Below are 19,879 nucleotides of genomic sequence, written 5' to 3' on the forward strand. Positions count from 1 at the left end.
TTATTAGTTCCTTAAGTTGAAAAATGTAAAGGTCGCACGTGAAATGAAGTATGCACTTTATCATTATCTTAAGATCCAAATGTCACATAATTGCTGCATGAACTCACTAAGATGAATAAGAAATTATACTTCGGTCTTTTGGAAATGTTGCTAAAAGATATGCTTTAAGGTGTTGTGTTTAATGCTGAATTTCACAAGTAGATTTTAGATTTATCTTGGAATAACGTTCAGAAAAGATAAAGATGAATGTGCTTCAATGTTATAAATATAGCTGGTATTTGGGTAAAACTCCATGTATAGCAGTGATGGTGAACCTTTTCTTCCTCGGGTGCCAAAAGAGCTTGTGCGCGCGCTATCGTGCATGCATGAGTGCCCACACCCATTATTCAAAACCAGCTTCCTCTGTCCCCCAGAGACCCTCTGGATGCTGGAAACAGCCTGTTTCCCAACTTCTGATGGGCCCAGTAGGGTCATGTTTCACCCTCCCCAGGCTTCAAAGGCTTCCCGGAGCTGGGGGAGGGTAAAAACACCCTCCCCCATCCTCCCAGAGGCTCTCTGGAAGCCAAAAATGCTGTCCTAGAGCCTCTGTGTGAGCCAAAAATCAACTGGCCAGCATACACATGCATGTTGGAGCTGAGCTAGGGCAACGGCTTGCGTGCCAGCAGATATGGCTCTGTGTGCCACCTGGGGCACCCGTGCCATAGATTCGCCATCACTGATGTATGGTGTAAATTTGGGAAAGCATTGGAAAATGAGGGTTGAGTTTGGATAAATCAGACCAGTGAGTACTATACAGCTATAAATGCTGAATACCAAGAAAGATCAAGAGAAAGATGACTGATACATTGAAATCATAGTTAGAGGTACAGTTACTAAGAGTACCATGGATTACAAAAAAAATTAATTACTCCTGGACAAGAAGAAGAGGAAGAAGAAGAAGAGGAAGAGGAAGAACATAGTGTCACCAAACCAAGTCCAGTTAGTAGAAATAAAGAGAGGACACATGTTCTTGTGGGTGACTCGATTGTCAGAGGTGTTGATTTGGGACAGAGGAAGGATGTGGTGAAGGTGATGAGGTGTCTTCCAGGAGCCACTGCCCACAGGGACAGGAGGCGGATTACAAACATTGTCATGGCTGTGAGTAAAGGTAATAAAGTTGATGTGGTGGTGCATCTTGGCACAAACGATCTGTCCCAGAGAAATGTTAATGTAGTAAAAAGAGATTTTCAAAGTCTAAGTGTGGAGCTGGGTAAAATAACTGATTCAGTGACTTTCTCAGAGGTGTTACCGGTTTGTGGCCAGGAGGGTAAAACAAGTTGTATCAGAGAGTTTAATGTGTGGTTAAGGCAGTGGTGTAAAGCTGAAGGTTTTGGTTATGTAAGTCATGATGTCAGTAGATGGTCTAATAGGGAGTTGTTTAAGAGGGATGGTTTGCATCCATCATACAGAGGTACCCAGGTGCTCGGTGAGGAATTCAGAGCTTTTTTGGACAGGCATTTAAACTAGGTAAAGGGGACAGAGATGTACCAGATGTGGATGATTTCTGTCCCCGACCAATGAGGATACATCAGTTTCTGGAAGCTTATGAAAAGGGAGCTGAAAATAAAATAGATGTAGATGTTGATGATAAGGGGCAAACTAATAATGAAAATAATGTTCTTCGGGTAATGTGCACGAATGCTCGAAGCTTGAGCAACAAGCTCTGTGAGTTAATGGCCATAATATCTAGAGATAATTTGGATCTGGTTGCCATAACTGAGACATGGTTTAAGGATTCCAATGAATGGGAAATATCCATACCAGGATATACACTGTATAGGAAGGATAGAATAGAGAGAAGGGGAGGTGGAGTAGCCATTTATGTTAAAGAAAGTCTAAAAACAATACTAATTCAAAATACATGTAAAGATCTGGAGACCCTCTGGATTTGCATGCAAAATAAAGAAGGGTTCTGTCATTAGAATTGGGGTGATCTATAGGCCTCCAGGGCAATCTGAGGAACATGACAACAAGATGGTGGATGAGATTACCCTAATGGCAGTAAAGGGAGATATTGTGGTTATGGGTGATTTCAACATGCCTGATGTTGACTGGAATATCCCCAGTGCCCTTACATGCAAAAGTAAGAATATAGTAGAGGCCTTTACAGGAGCAGCTATGGCACAGCTAGTTAAGACACCAACTAGAGGGGAGAATATTCTAGATTTAGTTTTTACAAATGGGAATCGGGTTTCAGAGGTCAAGGTGGGAGAAAATTTAGGTTGCAGTGACCATCTATGTTTGTGGTTTGATGTAAAAACTGATTGTGAGCAATCCTATACTGCAACCAAAGTATTGGATTTCAGAAAAACAAATTTTAATGCAATGGGGGAATATTTAAATAATGATTTAAAGGGGAGGGATAAAATGGCAGGAGCGAGCACCCAGTGGACTGTATTAAAAAAGGCCATCTTAAAAGCCACAAGTCTTTATGTAAAGCAAGTAACTAAAGGTAAAAGGAAGAAGAAACCGCTATGGTTTAGCAATGATGTAAGGGCTATAGTCAATGAAAAAAAGGCTGCCTATAGGAGGTATAAAGAGTCTGGAAGTATAGCTGATAGAGAGGTGTATAAAATGAGACAGAAGGAGGCGAAACAGATAATATATGCTGCTAAAGCCTCAAAAGAGGAAGAAATAGCAAAATCTGTAAAGAAGGGGGATAAAACCTTCTTCAGATATATTAGTGATAGGAAGAAGAAAAACTGCAGCATCACAAAGCTTAGTACCAGGAATAATACATGCATTAATGGGAATAAGGAGATCGCTGACCATTTCAATAGCTACTTCTGTTCAGTTTTCTCAAAGGACACCTTACAAAATAATACTATAGAGGGATATAGCATTGCTTCCAGCTGTACGGATTCAGCTCCAGTGATCTTAGAAGCCGATGTCTTAGAAGAACTTGAAAGATTAAAGATAAATAAGGCAATGGGTCCAGATGGCATCCATCCCAGAGTTCTTAAAGAACTCAGATCTGTCATTGCTACCCCCCTGACTGATTTGTTTAACCAATCCCTGTTAACAGGAGATGTTCCTGAGGATTGGAGAATGGCCAGTGTTGTGCCTATCCACAAGAAGGGCAGTAGAGAAGAAGCTGGAAACTACAGGCCAGTTAGCTTGACATCAGTTGTAGTTAAAATGATGGAGACTCTACTCAAAAAGAGGATAAATCAGCATCTAAAAAACAATAACTTATTGGACCCAAATCAGCATGGCTTTACTGAAGGCAAATCGTGTCAGACTAATCTCATAGAGTTCTTTGACTATGTCACAAAGGTGTTGGATCAAGGTGGTGCCGTGGATATTGCCTATCTGGACTTCAGCAAAGCCTTTGATACGGTTCCACATAAAGAGCTGATAGATAAATTAGTGAAGATTGGACTTAATCCCTGGATAGTTCAGTGGATTTCAAGCTGGCTGAAGCATAGACATCAGAGAGTTATTGTTAATGGCGAGTATTCTGAGCAGAGACAGGTTACAAGCGGTGTGCCACAAGGGTCTGTTCTGGGTCCTATTCTTTTTAATATGTTTGTGAGTGACATAGGGGAAGGTTTGGTAGGGAAGGTTTGCCTATTTGCCGATGACTCTAAAGTGTGCAATAGGGTTGATATTCCTGGAGGGGTCTGTAATATGGTAAATGATTTAGCGTTACTAGATAAATGGTCAAAGCAATGGAAACTGCAGTTTAATGTTTCCAAATGTAAAATAATGCACTTGGGGAAAAGGAATCCTAAATCTGAGTATTGCATTGGCAGTTCTGTGTTAGCAAAAACTTCAGAAGAGAAGGATTTAGGGGTAGTGATTTCTGACAGTCTCAAAATGGGTGAGCAGTGTGGTCGGGCAGTAGGAAAGGCAAGTAGGATGCTTGGCTGCATAGCTAGAGGTATAACAAGCAGGAAGAGGGAGATTGTGATCCCCTTATATAGAGCGCTGGTGAGACCACATTTGGAGTACTGTGTTCAGTTCTGGAGACCTCACCTACAAAAAGATATTGACAAAATTGAACGGGTCCAAAGACGGGCTACAAGAATAGTGGAAGGTCTGAAGTATAAAACGTATCAGGAAAGACTTAATGAACTCAATCTGTATAGTCTGGAAGACAGAAGGAAAAGGGGGGACATGATCGAAACATTTAAATATGTTAAAGGGTTAAATAGGGTTCAGGAGGGAAGTGTTTTTAACAGGAAAGTGAACACAAGAACAAGGGGACACAATCTGAAGTTAGTTGGGGGAAAGATCAAAGGCAACATGAGAAAGTATTATTTTACTGAAAGAGTAGTAGATCCTTGGAACAAACTTCCAGCAGACGTGGTTGGTAAATCCACAGTAACCGAATTTAAACATGCCTGGGATAAACATATATCCATTGTAAGATAAAATACAGGAAATAGTAAAAGGGCAGACTAGATGGACCATGGGGTCTTTTTCTGCCGTCAGTCTTCTATGTTTCTATGTTTCTAAGAAGAAGAAGCTGATTACTGCCACGAGGCAATGTAAGTAGAAACTCATATATATTTGTATGAGGTCAGGAGAGGATAGATTAGCAAAAAAATATTATATTTAGCAAGATTGATGGAAACAGAAAACAACTACTATTTCTAATGTTCTTCTAATCCTTTATTCTTATATATTGATATGATTATTTCTTCACATCCCTGCATTATGTACTTGACAAAACAAACAAACAAATAAATAAAAATAAATGAATAAAGTAGATGGATAGAATCAAAGAGACTAGCAGAGTACCCCTGGAAATGCTAGAGACTACTATCAGAAAGAAGTTTATGTTTGTGCATACAATTGCCAGGAGTGAAGTCTGCTTTGATTGCACTTAGTAAAATAAAACATTTGAAGCTCAAATCATAAACTAAAATATTTTTTGAATATTATCATCACACATATCTTACAACACATAAACAAACTGACAAACTCTAACTGAATTTACAACATATAGGATTTGACATTTGACCTGCATACATCAGCAGAACCAAAAGTTCAAGTGATGTTTCATTGGAAAGTGGAAATAGCTTAATATAACAGAATTGAGGAAGAGATATAGCACAAGGCTTTGATCCCCCTATTTCCCCAACTCACTTTTCTAATCTGAAACTGGATACTTACAGAATACAAAATTTAACTTGCTTGATCGCAGAATGATATTTATAAAGAATGGAGTAAATTCAGTGTTCAGTACATGCCTAATATTAAAACATGCAAATATTAACCATCCTCTACTACTCTATTTCTAATCAAGTTGACAGGAACCCTTCAAAAATTTCCCATATGAAATATCATCCTATTGCTACTTCTAGGTACATAACATATTCAATAACTAAAATATACATAAACCTCCCCCCTCTGGATTTTACTTAAAAACATTTCTTAATCATTTTAAAAAAACAGAGAGAAAAGCAAAAGAGAAAATAAATAAATATATATATAAGTAGAGTAATTATCAAGAATGTGCAGCTAGTGATTAGCCATAGAAAACATTAAACTACGAGGGTTATGATGAAACTAAAATTACAAGGCACGTAACTCTCACAGGGAATGTTCGCGGGAGAAGTTGATATTACTATCGTGTAGCGGGAAGCCAGCAGGAGAGAACAAGCAATGCCAGTGGTTAGTAGATCATTGAGTGGCATTTTGGTGAAGGTTAGAGATGAGCATCCTCATTCTGTTTCTCTCCAAGTGCAAAATGCATGCTGTAATATTCTACCTAGATGCTAAGGGCATGAACGCATCAGACTTGGGGCTGTTTTATGCTATGTATCAAAATGTGGAACGTTACTGATTTACTGTCATATTCCAGTTTTCCTAAATACGTTTATTAGATACAAGGGTTATCCAGAAAGTATGGTTACAAGGCAAATAGCTCTCGTGGGGAAGTTGCAGGGGTGGGCTGTTGCCCGGACAGGGGGGGGGACGCAGTGGGGTAGCGAAAATGGAGCTCCACCCCAGAGCACCCAATTTGCACTGAAAGATGTAGAAAGAAAATGCAGGGCATCCTGCATAAGCCATACCCACAGTGTGGTAGTAAAAAGTTTGGTAGCCCTTCACTGGGAAGTTGGTGTATTGTGTAGCGGGAAGCCAGAGGAAGAGAAAGAGCAGTGCCAGTGGTCAGTAGATCATCAACTGGTGCTGCGGTGAAGGTTAGAGATGAGCGTCCTCATTTCATTTCCCTCCAAGTGTGAAGTGTGCGTTGTAATATTCTACCTGAATGCTAAGGGCATGAACACTGCTGCGATGGGTGCCCAAGATGCTTACTGAAGCGCACAAAATTGACATAAGTCAGTGCCACCTGAGAATTTCTTGACCATTTTGATATTGAAGGCGAGGCTTTTCCCAACTGTATAGTGACAGAGATGAAACTTGGGTTTATCACCCTACTCCAGAGAGCAAACGTCAACCAGTGCAGTGGCGCCATACCAATTCTCCTTCAGCCAAAAAATTCAACACACAGCAAACTTGGGCATCCATCACGCACAAATCTTGGGCACCCATCACAGCAGTGTTCATTCAGGTAGCATATTACAATGCACACTTTGTACTTGGAGGGACACGGAACGAGGATGCTCATTTCTAATCTTAACCACAATGATACTCAATGATCTACTGACCATGGCACTGGTCATTCTCTTCCACTGGCTTCCCACTACAGTAATATCAACTAATAATGATATTAATACCAACTTCTACGAGTATTCCCCAAAAGAGCTACGTGCATAACCCTCGTACATTAAATGCATTACATTATTTTAGCAATATTAAGTAAGAATTGAAATCTCTGAGCTAAGTGAAAATCTCTACTACGTATTTAAAAATACAAAAAAGAGAAGAAAAATGAAGGGGAAAAATAATACAAACATTATAAATATTAGATTCTAACTTTTTTCATGTTTTTAATGTAATGCACAGCATTTATAGACATTTAAATTTCTATCAAATAATCAGTTATTTTTCCCTTTAAAAAGCATACTTTTGATATTTATATATACCCTGCTGTGTGATATGTAACTCTAAAGTATGCACTCAAACATCATATGTTATAAAAAAAGTGAGATATTAGAATTAAATTTAATAGCTTGCCTGCATATAGTTTGCCTTCCCCTATAACACAACAGACTTCAATCTAAGTATGTTTTAAGAATGTCTTTCCCTGATCGCTTTTCCCAGCCATTAATTCCAGTAATATTCTTTGCCATTTAATTGGACAGTTTCATTTTATGGCTCTGCTTTATTAAACTGTTGTAAACCACTTCACAATCTGTATAAATGAAGCATGGCATAAAATATTTAGGTAAGCAACTACATAGAATAACAGAATATAAATCTGAGAACTGTAGAATATTTTACCTTCAATAGTTGCGCAATTAAAATGATGTTAATGTGAACATCTTGATTGTTTTTTTAAAATCTCAAAATATGAAATTAAAAATCATATAGAAGGAAAGCTACAATACTTTTAACGAAATAATCATAAATGCAAAAAATGTTTTATAAAGTGTGATTAAGATTGGGCAACATATAATCATGATGCAATGAGTATATTAAGTAGAGTTAAGAAGAAAGAACATGCTAATTTCAATAAACTTGACTGATGGCAAAATGACGGAAATGTACGTATGTTTTTTTCAATGGAAACCCAATAAAAACCTTGGTTGATGTAACAAAGATTATAATTAAAATAGGAATATAATTAAATATAATTTTAAAAAATTAAAATAAATTTAGGACATTTACTCTGGATAAATACATAGAGAAGGCAAACCTTTCAAATCCAGAAAATTCTTGTAATGGATTGTTGCACTTTATTTAGAAGTATATAGCCTAATTCAATAAATAAAGAACAAAATTAAATAAAAGTTCCTTTATGAATGTAGATAGATTGTCAAAGGGTCAGGAACATCGAAATACAGATCAATACAGATCAAGAGTAGAAACAATCAACTGAGAAACAAGGCTAACTTTTAAACAGCTATTAAATGTGATGGTAACTCTGATTTTGTATAATGTATCCCTTTTTCTCCTCTTACAAAAAGCCCACTGCATAAATTCTGGTTTTACTTACAATTTACAGAAGGCTTGAACAGCCAGTTTGTAATTGTCCAAGCTGATCATCACCCATCTGTAGCTCTCATCTTTTGCTAACTGCCTCCAAGTGAGATAAATGGGAAGTTGACAGACCATGTACTGTTGGTGAAAATTAGCCTGTAGGCAAAAGTTGGGTTGGACAGCTATACAGTAGAAAAGGAATAGAAGAAAATATTCCTAGTTTTTGTCCTGCATTCATTTTAATTATGGTACTTTTCTTATAATAAAATGATGGGCAAAAATGCATGAAGTGAATGAAAGCAATATTCTTACTTACAAAAGTGTTTGTTAAGGATGGAAGGCAAGCAGAGAAATAGAATGGATAGTTCACTAGTTACTGCCCCCTTATTTCTCCTCTCTAACCAATCTGCAGCTACTCTGGCTTTCATGGGTGAAATTAATTTCCTAGCATATAGAAAAAAGTCACTGATGCCAGAAACCTTTGTGACCTGTTAGATCATTGCCACTGATGGCCTGCTGCCATTTTCCATCAGGACAAAATGAAGCTGGCATGTGAAACCGAGCAATACAATGCTTTTGTGAAGTGATCTCATACAGAAGAGCTAGATTACTTTAAAACTGTGAGAAATTACTTCAGAAGATTGACCTTTCTGTTTAACAAGAGTCTCTTTTTTAAAAAGTTTACAACTAAACCTGTACTATTTTATCTATTTAAAAGATTTCTAAGCGGCAGCCTACCAACAATTTCACATGATATATAATTTCTACCACAATCAGTCTAGCTGGTTTTCAGCCAGCACAAGATGCAATTTGATTGTATTCTGATAACTAAATGACAAAGCCCATCTGAAAAATGATGACATGTAGATTTTACTGGAAATTTTACTTGGCTTTTTTTCCCCTTGCAATTTTTTTCCAGATTCAGGACCTTTCTTAGAGTTTATTGACTTTCAATCATGAGTAAAGGTTTAATCAAAGACAGGTCAAAGAATTAAGGCAAAAGCTAATGCTAAATTTGATTTGATTTCAGTTAGATTAACACCCCCCACAAACAATATGATTAATACTCTTCCATTAAAGTTAACAATTTAGGATAAAACTTTGGAGTTACCGGTAATTGAGAATCCTCACCCCAAAATTTAGCTTTAAATCTGTCCATTATTTTAGGTATAAATAAAAAAGCAACACCACCAGTTAGGCAAATAGGTGCTGGAGTGGATTTTTGTAATTGAGCTAAGAGATGAGTTCAAATCAAATTAAAGCTACAAATACCATCTAAGAATTTAAAAATTTTGAAAAATCAAAATGTGATTATCATAAACACATATTGTCCTTCTTTAATATGTTAAAGGGGAGGAATGTACTTTTTCACAAAATTTAATTCCACTGAATTATTTTTTTACAAATGAGTGAAAAATAAGAAGCACAAGGGCTACTACGTGTTTTTTCATGCCTTCTTATCTGGCCATTGTTTTGCAAAGAATTTACCATTCATTCTTCATGTTTGCAGAAGTACCAAACTCAAAGAAAGCACAGGCTTAATTTTAATTTCTATTGTCATAGTAACTTGGATCTGATCATATGTGGACCAACAAATCATTAACTGTTGGGACTTTTGTAAAAACTAATCCCAACTCTTGTTGGCATGCTCTAAAATGAATTTTTAAATAATACTGACCAATGACACTAGTAAACAATAATAATAATAATAATAATAATAATAATAATAATAATAATAATAATAATAATAATTTATTAGATTTGTATGCCGCCCCTCTCCGAAGACTCGGAAACATTTAATAAACAAACTATTAAAAATGTTGCTAGGGTTTTAAGATAAAATGGAGTGCAATGAGTGAGATTAGGTGGTGAAAATCAGGTCTTAACTTCAAAACTATCCTTTTAACCTAATATATTTGTTACAGTTTGCATGCGTTAAAGGAAAGAAACCAAAATATAGAATTGCTTTCAATTTTTTTGCAGGAGCAGCAGCATTAAATGTTTATTTTATTAAATTCCTATTCCTATTCAATGAAAATGACTCATTTCTTTATCTAAGAATGGATATATGATTTTACCATACTATGCTTTTTTCATACTACTCGAGTAACCAAAGCAAAAGTAACTTGGCATTATATACCAGGTGCTGGTTGGCAAGGGTGCAAAAAAAGATGTTAGTCTAGAATAATCTTTGATCTGATCCCAATTATTTTTTGCCCTGGCTCAGCTGGAGTAATTTCTGACATATTTTGGTCCTGTATTAATTTTGCGCTTAAAAATTATTCAGACATACAATTCATTCTTAGTTTGGATTTTTGCTATGCCTTTCTACTTTTATTCTTTGTAACTTCAACTCTTAGAAGCAAAAATATGTAATCCAGTTTCAGAAAGAAAATATTTTAAAAAAAGAAATATGGCAAAATTTAATAATACCAGAATAATCATCCAGACCTTTTAAATGTAGCCATTCATAGTCAGAATAATTTAATCCATAATATTAGTCATGCACAGTGGTAACTGTTCTATCCCAGGGTTTTCAGATTGATACAAAACAAAAAAGATATAAGCTACAATAGATAGAAGTATCACAGTTGCACTATCTGAAGTGAGGCTAAAGCAAGCTGCCTCAAACATTTTGTTCCTACAATGAATGGCAATCCTTCTTCCTTCCATTTTATATTCAGAAGTGAACTGAACTGGAATTAGAATTTTATTTTAGCACTTGTAATGAAACAACATATGTTTATCATATCTGACTACAGAAAAATAAATGACAGGGCAACAAATTTTATTTTTCAAAATCTTGCTGTCATTCACTGTCTTTTAAGGTTTATGCCTGGAGCAGCAGCTGTACTTAGCTAATGTCAGAGCTAAATCTGGAGTAAAGGATTCCCAAATCAACCTGATTTTCTCTTTTGTTAAAGTGGCTGGTTTAGTTTATCATGGGAATGTGGTAGACAAAGTAAATCGTGACCAACAAAGTTGAGATCCTAGTTGAGAAGATGGTAACATATGAATGGCTCTGGGCCACTTTTATGTGCATAGTATGCTAGCTAAACAATTGTACCTAACAACAAGCATATGTTAATGGATCCACATCCAGATAGTAGTAGTAGTAATTAAATAATGTACCACAGTTCCCTGTTCTAGATCCTCTACCATTCAAATATTTATAAGTGATTTGGATAAAGGATTACAAAATAAGTTTATGAGCTCTGTGGACAGATTGTAGCAAACTTGTTAGAAGAGAATTTTAAGGTTCAAGAAGATCTTGCTCAGCAAGCTGGAATAATGAACAGAAACCAAACCGATGAATCATCACATAAAGAAAAGGAAAGCTCTTCTTCAAAGGGGGGGGGGAATCAAAGATATGACTGAGGACACCAGTTACTGGATAAAAATGTGCATGAAAACTATCAGGATATTTTGATGGTTCACAAGCTGAACATTAGCCAACAACCTGAAAAGGAAAAAAAAGCAAATGCAATTGTAAACTGCATTAACAGAAGTATGGTGTAAAAATCAAAAGAAATAATCTTTCCTCTCTATTCTGTACTGGTTAGACCATACCAGTAATATTGCATTCAGTTCTGGACACTATGTTTAGGAAGCACACTGGAAAACTGAACTATGTCCAGAGGAGAGCAGCCATCACTTTAACAGAAATTCAAAGAACATTAGAAATTGTTGGCTGCACAACAGAAGATTGCTAGGAAACATGACAGCTGTCTTAAAGTAGCTAAAAAGCTGTCATGTAGGAGACAGTAAGCATTTTTGTTTGTTCCAGGAAACCTTGAGTTTAAATTATAAGAAAGCAGTTTGGACATTAGGAAGAATTTCATACTGATAAGGGCTGTTTAACAATATAATAGATTGCCCCAGGAAGAAGTAGATTGCTTTGCTGGAGGTGTGTAAACAGAGGTTATATGGTCATCTGTCAGAGATGCTATGGACAGACTATTGGATTAGATCAGGGGTGTCAAACTCAGGGCCCAGGGGCCGGATCCGGCCCATGGAGTACTTAGATCTGGCCCACAGGACTGCCTGCGAAATAGCAAATGACCAACCCGCAGTGCTTCTGTCAGTGAAAAAGGGCTCCTGAGCTCCGTTTTCAGCTGCCATGGCCTCCTGCAACCCTCTACCAGTGGTTGCAGTGGGGCATCACAGCCAAAAATGGAGCTCACGAGCCAGTTTTTGCTAGCAGAGTGCTCGGGCCACCACAGGTGCCCCTGACCAATGTTCCCTCTAATTTTTTTCCGGTGCGGGCGGAAAAGTATAGTGTCTGAGCAACAGTCCCTTTGGGACTGGGCGGCATAGAAAAATAAATAAATAAATAAGAAAAAAATTCCCTTCTTTTTTTATTAAAAGAAATTAATAATAAAACAAAACCAAAATCTATTACTATTATTATCTTCTCTTTTTCCATCCCTGTCTCCTCCCTCCTTGTGTGTGTGTGTGTGTGAACTCTTGAACCATTTCCAATTAGAGGTGAGCTATTGGAAATGGTTCAAGAGTTCACACACACACACACACAAACGGCTGGGGTTTTTTTTCTCTGTTATTATTTGGGTGCTTTTTACCATATGCTTTAAATCAAGAGTCATTTCTCTCTCTTTCTCTCTCCCCCTCTTGCTCTCTCTCTCTCTCTCTCTGTCTTTCTCTCTCTCTCTTGCTTTCTTTCTCTTCTCTCTCTTGCTATCTCTCTCTCCCCCTTTCATCTCTCTCTTTCTCTCTTTCTCTCTTGTTTTTTCTCTCTCTATTGCTTTCTTTCTATTCTCTCTCTTGCTATCCCCCCTTTCATCTCTCTCTTTCTTTCTCTCTTGTTTTTTCTCTCTCTATTGCTTTCTTTCTCTTCTCTCTCTTGCTATCTCTCTCTCCCCCCTTTCATCTCTCTCTCTTTCTCTATTGTTTTCTTTCTCTTCTCTCTCTTGCTATCTCTCTCTCTCTCCCCCTTTATCTCTTTCTCTCAGCAGCGGCGTGGGGTGGCGGCAGGGTGATCAGCTGTGAGACAGATCTCCGGAACGGAGACACCGATGGCGAGGGGACTGCAAGAGTGCTTTCTCCCAGCGCTTCGGGAATGCCTGCCTTTACTGCAGCCCCCTTGCTGGAAGTCTGGGACAAAAGCGCTCCAAGCGAAGGGGCTGCGAGAGGGGCAGGGCGGACATTCCCGAAGCTCGCAGAGAAAGCCCTCTCTTGCAGCCCCCTGGCTGGTAGTGCTTTCGTCCCGCAGCCACCACCGCCACGGCAGAAGTCACGCCCCAAGGCAGGAGGCGGAGGAGGAGGAGAGGGGGCGGATCGGCTGCCGGGGGGCAGGGCCGAGAAGCCATGGGTGCGTTTGGCCAGAGGCACCGTGGGGAGGCAGGGGCGGCCGCAGCTTCCTTTCCTCCTACTGCCACACCTCCCCGCCCCCGCCCCCCGTGGGCTGGCAGGGGGATGGGGAGCGCCCCCCCATGGAAAAGGCTGCACGGGGGGTATTTTGGGGCACGCGCACACGCGCACAGCTTACAGGGAACAGTGCTCCTGACATGAGTGACATTGAGCTGACCATGCTCACCCTGGCCCCCCAAGGCCAAACACAACCCTGATGTGGCCCTCAATGAAATTGAGTTTGATACTCTAGATCAGATGATCTGTAGGATCCTTTTTATTCTATGATTCAAATTAAGTACGCCAGGATTCCTTGAGGCTTGAAATGGAAGTATGCCACTTGAAACAAATTCTCATTTTATAGCTTAAATCTTATTTGTTCAGAATATGGAAAAATAAGCTTCATGCTGCCGACTTACTAGCAAGAAGAGCAATCTATATGACCTAATCAGCTCTAGCAAGAAGAGCAATCTATATGACCTAATCAGAAAAGGTAATATGCAGAATGGACTGATCAGATGATTAATCAATAAGGCACCCTGAAGTTAATGGCAACTTGCAGAAACTAAGAGTGAACAGCTTGATGTCAATGGAAAAGACCTGCCAATGTACATTTAAAATAAACTATTACCTATTAGCTTCTTTTCCAAGAAAAATAAAGAGATGAATAATCATCTTAATGAAAGATTAAGTAGAAACTGATTGAAAAAATGAAAACATATTGGGAAACTATACATATGAGAATAGTAAATGCAAAATCTTTTCAAAACAAAATTACAACTACAGGTGTCCTCATTTACTGACCGCATAAAATCATTTACCAGCTGCAGTAGGGACTCACAATTCTATCACTAAGAAGCACAGTCATTAAGCACTAAATTACAATGGCAGTGTCTGTTAATTCTGGATATAGTTAAGCAAATTGCCACAAGTCGATAATCATGACATGACTGTGGCTTCTGATTTCCTGCTGGTTTTCTCACTGACCGTGCTTGTCAAAAGCTGCCTATGAAGTTGCATACAAAGTTCACAAACATGACTGCAGGATACTGCGACTGTCATAAATGTAAGCCACTTGCCTAGTGCCAAATACATGGCCATATGAGCATAGGAACGCTGGAATGACTGTAACTTTGAGGACCATTTTGGACCATTTTTAAGTCTTGTTTTTTCAGAGCCAATGTAACGTTGAATGGTCATTGATTGCATGGGCAATAAGCAAGGACTACCTGTACAACCTTTGGTGAAATTGTCATAAGTATTCCCATTAATATGACTTCTCCTTAGCTCCCAATGCCTTATGTAAACTAAACAAGTCATCTATTATTGGAACAATTCCTTGTAGAAAGAGATGTAGAGTAATGCTATATACCCTCATGTATTTCTAAAAGGAAGAAACGATATAAGTCCTTCACTGGCTTTTAAGACCAAGTTAAGACAAAAGTCTCTGGATCAGGTAACTATCATATTCCATAAAAATAAGAGGAGTCTGCCTGGTATTTTTTGTATTATTTGTTAAGCCAGAATGCTTGAGATATGTTAATATAAATATTAATGTTGGATGCTATTTGGAAGCCTGACAGTAATAATACTTTGATTTTGAACTGAGAAGCTTTTGAAAAGTGATACTTTAGAGCAGTGATTTTCAACCGTTTTTGAGCCGCGGCACATTTTTTACATTTATGAAACCCTGGGGCACATTGAGCGGGGGGGGGGGGGGGGCTAAAAAAAGTTTGGACAAAAAAATTCTCTCTCTCTCTCTTCCTCCCCTTCACTCTATTTCTTTCTCCCTCCCTCTTTCTCTCCCTTCCTTCCTTTTTCTTTCTCTCCCTCCCTCTTTCTTTCTCTTCCTTCCTTCCTCTCTTTTTTGCTCTTCCTCTCTCCTTCCCTACCTCCCTCTATGTCTTTCTCTCTCTCTCCTTCCCTCTCTCTCTCTCTTGCTTTCTCTCTCTCTCTTTCTCTCTCTCTCTCTCTCTTTCTCTCTCTCTTGCTTTCTTTCTCTCTCTCTCTTGTTCTCTTTCTCTCTCGCTCGCTCTTTCTCTCTCTTGCTTTCTTTCTCTCTCTCTTGCTTTCTTTCTCCCTTTCTTTCTCTCTCTCTTGCTTTCTTGCTTTCTCTCTCTCTTGCTTTCTTTCTCTCTGAGCTTCGCGGCACACCTGACCATGTCTTGCAACACACTGGTTGAAAAACACTGCTTTAGAGAACCTGTTTAACCCAACTAAACCAGATGAAATTTTATTTCCCCTCATATCAAGACACAGCTGTAAGGAAAAAAATAAGCAAAAAGTGGTATCAAAATTGACCAACAGAGTTTTCATAACACAGAGAGCACTGAGATTTGCACATACCTTTACAATAAAAAGGGCAATTAGCTTTATTCTTCCCAAACAGAATCCATGAATCCTATTACACTGGTCTGCTGAAGCCCCTTCAAAATTGCAACATCAAGATGCAAACACACAGACAAACACTCACAAGAGATATACTCCTTCCTATTAAATCCTTTTCTTACCTCAGCTTTTATCTTATTGTCGCCAAAACATAAATGCTGTAAATAGGCAGCAGCGTTAGATTGTACAGAGGGGAACTGATGCTGTAACATCTGAATAACTTCTGGAAGTTCCGGATCTCGCCATCCAAACTCTCTGTAAACAAAGAAACAAGAGAAGATCCTTCAGTGTTCATGTGGTTGAAACGCTTAACAGGTTAAGGCATTAACAGGAAATGGTTTGTGGGTAAGGGGGAATATTACCCCTGGAATGTACATGGAAAGGTAATTACTGCCATTACCATCCCAATTAAATAATAATAATTATAGAAAATAGCTCTCATTTTATTAGGATATTTGTTCTATTATTCTAAAATAATAGAAATAGAATGCACTATAGGAAGCCCTGATAAGAATTTTTAAAAAATACACAAAAAGCACAACCAATATGCACAGGCATGCCATCTCACTGATGTGGAACAAGTTTTGCAGGGTGGGGGGAAAACAGCTTTCTCACAAGAGAAGACATTGGTGGTTAAGGCCACTTACTGTAGCAAGAAAAGGCATTGTAGATGCAAGTACTAGCAGATTTCTATCCTAGTCTCTATGCCCTCAAGTATACACAATATTTTAGCCTATTCTCTTCAACAGACAGGACCAATGCATTGCTTTTATGGAGGCATGAGTTTCCTCTCTTTACTTTGGTTTGTTTTATACTACCTCTGATATTTCCAAATTTTTTAGAGAAAGCTAACCCTACATAGCTTCTCTTAGCACTACAGCAAAATTATCAATAACATATAAATGACTAACTGTATCTGTATCTGCATCTGTATCTCTTTCTCTCTGCATGTATGTATGTATGTATGTATGTATGTATGTATGTATGTATGCAGAAGGTTCAAATCCAAGAAAGGGTATGCCTAGCTGATGAGAGCTCGAAATAGATCTATACTTGTCTCCCTTCCTTTTCACTTATCATCAAATCTCTCTCTCTCTCTCTCTCTCACACACACACAAACACACACACAAACACACAGAATGTATAAATATAACCACAATATTTGCTTTTGTAAATAATTTCTTCTTCTTTTGCATTCAGATCAATCTAGACTGGTGCCAACTAAACAACTCAATACTTCTGACAAATTGAATAATTTAGTTCTTCTTTCTTTTGATGGGTGCTTAATGCATATTATACTCCCAGGACAGTGATGGCTAACCTTTTTGTCACCGCATGCCAAAAGCACATGCACACCCATAATGCAATGCATGTGACCCCCCAAACACTTTACCCCTGTGCATTTACATGCATCTCCCACATGTGACTGCCCTCCATGGATGCGTGGTAGAGACCCAAAAATCAGCTGGCTGGTGGGAGGTGCACGTGCATGCACAGTGGAGCTGAGCTCTGGTGATGGCTCTGTGTGCCACCTGAGGCATACATGCCATAGGTTCACCATTATTATTATTATTATTATTATTATTATTATTATTATTATTCATTAGATTTGTATGCCACCCCTCTCCGAAGACTCGGGGCAGCTCACAACAGCAAAACAGTACAAATCCAATGATTAAAACAATTTAAAACACTTAATATAAAAACAATCATACAAATCATATAAACCATACATGAAACGGAAACGGCCCAGGGGAATCAATTTCCCCATGCCGGATGACAGAGGTGGGTTTTAAGGAGTTTGGAGGAAGTGCTAATCTTCGGGGGGGGGTTTGATTCCAGAGGGTTGGGGCCACCACAGAGAAGGCTCTTCCCATGGCTCGTGTCAGACAACATTGTTTAGTCGACGGGACCTGGAGAAGGCCCACTCTGTGGGACCTAACCAGTCACTGGGATTAGTGCAGCAGAAGGCAGTCCCGGAGATATTCTAGTCCGATGCCATGAAGGGCTTTATAGGTCATAACCAACACTTTGAATTGTGACCGGAAACTGATTGGCAACCAATGCAGACTGCGGAGTGTTGCTGTAACATGGGCATACCTAGGGAAGCCCATGATTGCTCTCACAACTGCATTCTGCATGATCTGAAGTTTCCAAACACTCTTCAAAGGTAGCCCCATGTAGGAGGCATTATAGTAGTCAAACCTCGAGGTGATGAGGGCATGAGTGATTGTGAGCAGTGACTCCCGATCCAAGTAGGGCTGCAACTGGTGCACCAGGCGAACCTGGGCAAATGCCCCCCTCGCCACAGCTGAAAGATGGTTCTCTAATGTAAGTTGTGGATCGAGGAGGACGCCCAAGTTGCGGACCCTCTCTGAGGGGGTCAAAACCCACAGCCATTCCGACTTATCAGGGTTGAGTTTGAATCTGTTGACACCCATCCAGACCCTAACAGCCTCCAGGCACTGGCACATCACTTCCACTGCCTCGTTGACTGGACATGGGGTGGAGATGTACAACTGGGTATCATCAGCGTACTGGTGATACCTCACCCCATGCCCCTGGATGATCTCACCCAGTGGTTTTAAATAGCAGGGGGGAGAGGACCAGCCCCTGAGGCACCCAACAAGGGAGAAACCTAGAGGTCGACCTCTGACCCCCCACTAACACCAACTGTGACCAACCGGAGAGGTAGGAGGAGAACCACTGAAGGACAATGCCTCCCACTCCCAACTCCTCCAGCCGGTGCAGAACGATACCATGGTCGATGGTATCAAAAGCCGCTGAGAGGTCAAGAAGCACCAGGACTGAGGATAAACCCCTGTCCTGGGCCCGCCAGAGATCATCCATCAACGCAACGAAAGCAGTTTCCATGCTGTAGCCGGGCCTGAAACCTGACGGTTGAGGGCCTAGATAATCGACTTCTTCCAAGGACAGCTGGAGCACCAACACCTTCTCAACAACCTTTCACATAAAGGGAAGGTTGGAGAATGGACGATAGTTGTTGAGAACAGCTGGGTCCAGGGAAGGCTCATGGTCCTAGGTGATATAATTCATTATAATTCATTGTTAAGTTCATGAAATTATTTTCACTCTCTTGTAATTATTGCCTGGATTTGTATCTCATACTAAGCTAAAGACTGATCCTTGGTCTCTGATCCAAGATATGCACCATACACAAGCACATACACCTATGTTTTATTATATTAATTTTTATTTTAAAAGAATTTTTTTTACTTTATTATTGGCACATTAGCTTTGGAACAATTCTTGGAGAGATGAAGAAATAAAGATTTCTTACTAAAAAGAATGCTTAGGAAGAAACACTACCTCCCCCCCTCTGTATGACAAGTATCATGGTGCATTTTCTCGTGTTGTGTCATTCTCATTTGCTTCAGATAATGTGTCTAGTAGAAAGGGAACTTAAAAATGATCTAATATTCTGAATCACTTACTCAACTGCCTTTTCTGTAAAGAAGCAGTAAGGACTTCTTTTCTATAATATTTGTAATCCTGAACAAAAATGGCATATTGCCATTTTATACACAAAAGTAGCAATTGCCCATAGTTCAGTGTCCATTTGCTTAGTAGAAAAAGGGAAAAGTAGTCTGGATATTGGCACCATCATGTAACAGCAATCAAACTATCTGGTTTTGGATAAACACACATTTCATGGCTAATAATGTCCACCATGCTAATCATTTTATGAACAACCGTCCCATGGCAATCATTCTGTGCTACAACAGGCTCTCAAAATTCTAAATGGGCTAAAAAACTAAATTAAATTGACTCAAAATTAATGTGACCATTCACAAAAATAAGTTTTGTTATATTTTAATATTATACTCCATAATATTTCATCATATACAAAAGCAAGATATTTGGAACAAATTAATTATTGTTATAGAACACAATGTATGCAATTCACAATAATTACTGATTATAGTTATTATTTTTAAACCTTTTGTCCTATTACTAGAATTAAAATTTGATGTAAAGTATCAATAAAGATATTTTATTTTATATTGTA

General features: G+C 38.7%; 1 protein-coding gene across 9 annotated transcripts in view; it reads right to left on the reverse strand.

Moving 5' to 3' along the window:
• CTNND2 (catenin delta 2) overlaps positions 1-19,879 on the reverse strand; it is a 269,783-nt gene that overhangs the window by 148,326 nt on the left and 101,578 nt on the right. For all 9 annotated transcript variants that reach the window (XR_011558671.1, XR_011558672.1, XM_070747087.1 and 6 more), the window contains one exon: positions 15,972-16,104. Coding sequence is in view for 7 of the 9 variants with exons in the window: in XM_070747087.1 (XP_070603188.1) it covers positions 15,972-16,104 (133 nt within the window). In the remaining 2 variants the exon portion in view is untranslated. The remainder of the gene's footprint in view (positions 1-15,971; positions 16,105-19,879) is intronic.

This window comes from Erythrolamprus reginae, chromosome 3, assembly GCF_031021105.1.
Source record: "Erythrolamprus reginae isolate rEryReg1 chromosome 3, rEryReg1.hap1, whole genome shotgun sequence".
Classification (NCBI taxonomy): Eukaryota; Metazoa; Chordata; class Lepidosauria; order Squamata; family Dipsadidae; genus Erythrolamprus; species Erythrolamprus reginae.